Source organism: Etheostoma cragini, chromosome 10, assembly GCF_013103735.1.
Source record: "Etheostoma cragini isolate CJK2018 chromosome 10, CSU_Ecrag_1.0, whole genome shotgun sequence".
Classification (NCBI taxonomy): domain Eukaryota; kingdom Metazoa; phylum Chordata; class Actinopteri; order Perciformes; family Percidae; genus Etheostoma; species Etheostoma cragini.
The window spans coordinates 19,959,393-19,964,613 of NC_048416.1; the positions used below are offsets into that span (position 1 = coordinate 19,959,393).

Genomic DNA, 5,221 nt, shown 5'->3' on the forward strand with positions numbered 1-5,221 from the left:
CTATGAAGCCGGCAGATTTTGCATTAAAATTACATTTAGGGCACAACAAGGAAAGAAAAGAAAAATGTACAGGTGATTCAGATTAAAACAAAAGGGGTTTAACTGACAAAAAAGCCATTGCTATTTTTCCAACCACTGGAAAATTAAATAACCATTGTATATCTTACCTGCCATAATACCCACGTGGGATCGCCAACAATCACGCAATGAAAAAATATATTTTCCGATCATTCTTAACATTCTCACTCAAATGGGAACAAGGAATCATCAGTCCAGAAACTCCATCTAATTTTCAAATACAGACTCAGGATTAATGCATCCGGTGGTGATTGACTTAAAATGTAAGCAATCATGTTATATTTAATTACAGGCATCATCCTGTATTTTACACAAATCTGTTAAAACCACAAATGTCATTAATGTATCCTGTTAAAAAAAGGGTTACAGTTACAGACAAAATCCTCAAATGCTTTGTCCTCCAGATACTTTAGCAGACATCTTCTAGCTGATATAGCTATAACTTGCCTCATATATTAAAAAAATTAAATATACATTTACCTTTTGTATTACAGCTAGTGAATTATGCCTCATGTCTGGGGCAGTTTTTGGATTGATTTATTGATTGATTTTACTGCGTGTGAACTATGTATTTTTGCTAATGTGACGATCATTTATTCCAATGATACAAAAGATGAGAAAGGCTATTACACAAGTAGAGTAACATAATTAAAAGGTACGGTCACATTACACTTCCATGCTGCAACTATTCAATCCGACTGACTTTCACTTCAACTGACGACGGCACGACTGACAAACTCAAGCAATCTCCATCTGTCTCTGGTTGACTCACAGGTCAGAGCTCCCCGCTGCTTCTGACATTATTCTACAGTGCATCTTCACCGTATTCATTAAAAGTTTACACCACAAATGTCATTAAAAAGAAAGTCTAATGTGATCGTACCTTAAGCGGACACTATTAAGAATTACATAAGAATATTGTTGCCATGGAACCAAAGAGGAAAAAACGGTTGGGGGCACCTAAAAGGCACAGGTAACGGAGCAGTGTGGGTAATGCTCAGTAGGTCTCTGGTACAACAAAGTCAAACTCTGTGGCTCCTTGTGGAGGACTGTTCATGGTGACCTCCGGTTGGCTGTGTGCATTAGGTGGCATGTGAGCATCGGACTCGATAAAGATGTCGTCCCAGTTCAACATCCTGGTCTGGGTGGAGGAGTGGACGTCTTCGCCGACGCTGGTTATGTGATGCACACTGCCATCCTCGGATATGACAGGGACCCCGTGCCCGTCAGTACTCCACGAGTATGGCTTCATCTGCACCGTCTTACATGGCAGGAGTCGGTACAGGTTGTTGTCTGCATCATCTTTCTCTTTCCTCCCACTGGGATCCTGGTTGTGGACTTGCTTGCAGTGGGTGGACAGTAACTGATAGTTCATGAACATTTCATTGCACACCAAGCACTGGTACCGCCTCTCTCCTGTGTGATGGATTTCATGTTTAGTTCTGTACTCGGCCAGTGCAAAGACCTTGTTACAGTAGCGACACGGGTACTTCTTCTCCCACGAGTGGGTGTTGAAGTGTCGGCGGAGACTTGTCAGACACACGTATGGGCGCTTGCAGACGATGCATACATAGAAAGTCTTCCCATCCATGATCAGCTCGTAGTGATCCTCAAGCTCTGTTTTGGTCCTCTTCTTTGGGCTGGCCTTCGGGGATGTGGGTGTTTTATCCAGGGGCTTTACAGGCGTTGCCATTAAAGATCTCTTCCCTTTATTGGCTTTAGAGCCCCCTTCGCCGGGATCTTCCTTCACTGGGACAATGTCATAAGTGTTCTCTCCAATATTGGCATACACTTTACAGCCTGATGAAATCGAATCAATTTCTGTTGCTGTATTCAGTGTCACCGTCTTTTTTGCTGCTATTACTGATTTGGGTATGCTAGTTGGATTTGCTTGGCTATCAGACACATCTAAGAGCCTTACTTTGAAATCCCCTTGCTGAGATGAAGCAGACACTTGCTTCTTGTGGACTCCCATTATATCCCTGTTTTCAGAGGTCTGAGAGGCACCTGAGGGCTCAGGGGGGAAACTGCCTAACCTGGCAGGCGTTGTGGGAGCACTTCCTGAGGAAACTCTGGCAGGGGAAGACGAGTTATTGGAGCTGCTGTCTGGACTGCGCAGAGGGCTGCTGTTGGGCAAACTGGGGTTTGGACAACTGATGACGGGAGGCTTTGCAGCATGTGTTTTTAACGGGGTTCTGGCTTTCTCTTTCTGTTTTGCAACTTCATGGTTTGATTCTTCATTTTGATTTGGTGCTGCGTTTTTTGAAACAGCTATATCCACATCAATGACCTCACCAGAGTTGGCTTTCTGACTGGCTGCTCTGGTTTGAGCATCTGTATGTGAGACAAACATAACATCATTGTCCGAGTCTGAGTCGTTACCTGCAGGCTTGCTTGTCTGATTGAATTCCTCCGCGGATATTGAGAAAGACTCTGCAATGATGGGCATCATCTCTGTGGATGTGTCACTTTTGCTCCCAGTCTCCTTAGACAAACCAGGCAGACCCTTAACTTGTGATAATGGTGACCCCAAGTTTGCGATGAACTTGACTCCCAGTATCTGTCCAGCATTGATGAGCTCCTCAAGCATGTCAGAGCGGACACGGACAATCTTGGCGCTGTAAATGTAATTAAGAATCTCTTCAAAGATTTCTGCTCTGATGAAGTTTAACTCAATGACTTGTCCAGCTACGCTGAAGAGCTGGTGGAAATAAGTACTTGAGGCAGACAAGATTGTTTTGTGAGCTCTGAATTTCTTGTCCTGTATGATAATGGTGACATCACAAAATAGTCCATGGCTTCGCTGCTCATTCATTGACTTCAGCACAGTTGCTGAATACTGTGTGTCAGTCGCAGATATCAGCTTTAGACTTGGCATGTCTGTAGAGAGAAAGAAAGTGAGAATCACAGTTCTGAGTGCACCAGAAAAGTCAAGTTAATTGCATTATGGTGACATGCAACTACCATCAGGTGCTTCAAAAAATATAAAGTTAAAGGTTTGGAGTCCAATTCAGTTTTGGTCATTTTCATGCCCTGCTTTTCCAGTTATAACACTCAATAATGTTTGTTAAAGGACGTCTAACCTCAAACCAACTCTGACTTGGTTTTCTTTTGTTTTTGCAATACTACATGTTAGAGATGGTCCAATGCCATTTTTTGCTTCCCGATGCCGATTCTGATACCCGCATTTGCGTATTGGCCGATACCGAGTACTGAACCGATACCAGTGTGTCATATAATTTATTATGTTTTAACAACGGTCCACTGCTATCCCTGTATGGATGTGATATGATTTCTATCTTTGTTGTCAGTCTGGCTCAGGTTCAACTCTTTGTGAAACATGAATAAACAAACAATGAACGCCACAGAACTTTCTTTTATCATCAACATAGATAAACCACTTTAAAGGGTTTTATTATGTTGTATCAGATCGGTGCAATAACTCCAGTACTTCCCGATACACCAGTGTTTTAGGCAGTATCGGAAGTAATACCGATTTCTGGTCTCTGTATTATATAACGGAACATTCCCTACTACATGTTACACCTGGTTTCAAGGGAAATAAGTCTATAAGTCTGCTCTTTGAAATATGTTGATTTGTGTTCATAAAGGCTATTGTTTAAGATGCTTCTAAATTGTAGTACACATTACTGAAGTGTTTGTAATTATGTGCAATAACTTAATGTAGACCCTGACAATGTATTGGTCTACCTCCAATACTTTGTCCACCCACACTGGCGGAAGCAAAAAGGTTACAAAGCACGTTTTCTGACTAACAAAATGAAATTTAGAGCAGCAGGCTCCAAATTGGTCATGAAGTTTTAAGTGTTTCAACAACAAATTAACGTGAAGGCATTGTTTTTGTCATTGTTGCGTTAACTTGAGAAAACTGTGCCTTGTAATCTGGCTGCATTTGTAAAATTACAAATGACTTAATAGAACAAATTACTATAAAGTTCTCGAAAAGGCCATGTCTCCACGCAAACACGAACAGTGTGGGCATGAATGTGAACATCGCTGTTTACAGTCGTGCAGACGCTAGTTTAAGGTTGTGGTAACGAGCTGAAATATCAGGTTTGTATGACATTGTACAAGTGCGAAACTACGTTCATTTAATTTTAACGGTGACACTTGCTGCTTTAAAGAATTTATTATTGTTGCTTTTGATTATGTCATATCCAAACGCTGTGGTTTCAGCCAGCTAACAAAAGGTAACGCTAACTGCGTTTCCTCCCTTCCTGTTTAATGAATCGTGGACAGCGCGGCCTACTATTTAGCATCCCTTTAGCATTTTAGCTGTAAATACAACACCACAATGGATACATGGGATATTGCAACTTTAAATAGCTGCACATGAAATTCGTATTTTTTTTACCTGCCACCTTGATGTTTTCTGCCAAGACTAAGCAGAGCCACTACCACCGACTGTAGTAACTTACTTAGCTGGCTACAGACAATGGCTAACAACAGACAGCTTCCCCTGCCAACTGCACTGCAGCCTCATTGATTGAACAGCCACAAGGAGTCGCCGTCGTGTCGGACTAACGACTACACAATTAAACAACTAAATACCATTACAAGACATTATAACAGGTTGACTTCATGTTAGAATTTAAACACATTTGAAAGACTGCCTGGACGTTAGGCTATTTCTGTGGAAACCTTACTTTTCCACGCCGGGTTTAGCGTCGAGATAACTACCGGTTCATTACCTTCAAAATAAAAGTGTAGAAACGTAAGGACATTAAATAAAATAAAGTAAAATACCTGGGGAGCTCAGCTTAGGTTCAGATTCTCTTCTCAAATCGGGACCTATTGAAGTCCCTGGGCAGCGGTTGAAGTCTTCGTGAAGCGTATCTGACATGATCTTTCTCATCCTTCCCTTGTATTTATCATACTTTCCCGCGTGTTTAGCGTTGTAATGCCGCTTCATATTAAACCCCTTAAATAATACTTTCTGTCTGCAAATGAGACACGTAGCGGTCGCATTCAACTCCGTAAAAAAGAACTCCATAGCTAGTGCCTCCTCAACTTTCATGTTCACCGCCAGTGGCTCCACGTTTCCTCACTGCGGTCAAGCCAGCCGACACTCGGATCTCCGTGGTCAAATCAGCCGACACTTAATTTGTTGTGCGCTCTTTTA

General features: G+C 41.9%; 1 protein-coding gene across 3 annotated transcripts in view; it reads right to left on the bottom strand.

The window, feature by feature from the left end:
- Positions 1 to 423: 423 nt before the first annotated feature.
- Positions 424 to 5,221, bottom strand: part of zbtb33 (zinc finger and BTB domain containing 33) — a 5,199-nt gene continuing 401 nt past the window's right edge. Inside the window, exons 2-3 of one of the 3 annotated variants that reach the window (XM_034883626.1) lie at positions 4,846 to 5,145; positions 424 to 2,958 (exon numbers count right to left, since the gene is read on the bottom strand). In XM_034883626.1, coding sequence (XP_034739517.1) covers positions 1,076 to 2,958; positions 4,846 to 5,145 — 2,183 coding nt within the window. In that variant the 3' untranslated portion in view covers positions 424 to 1,075. The other 2 variants (XM_034883628.1, XM_034883627.1) reach the window with 2 other exon arrangements.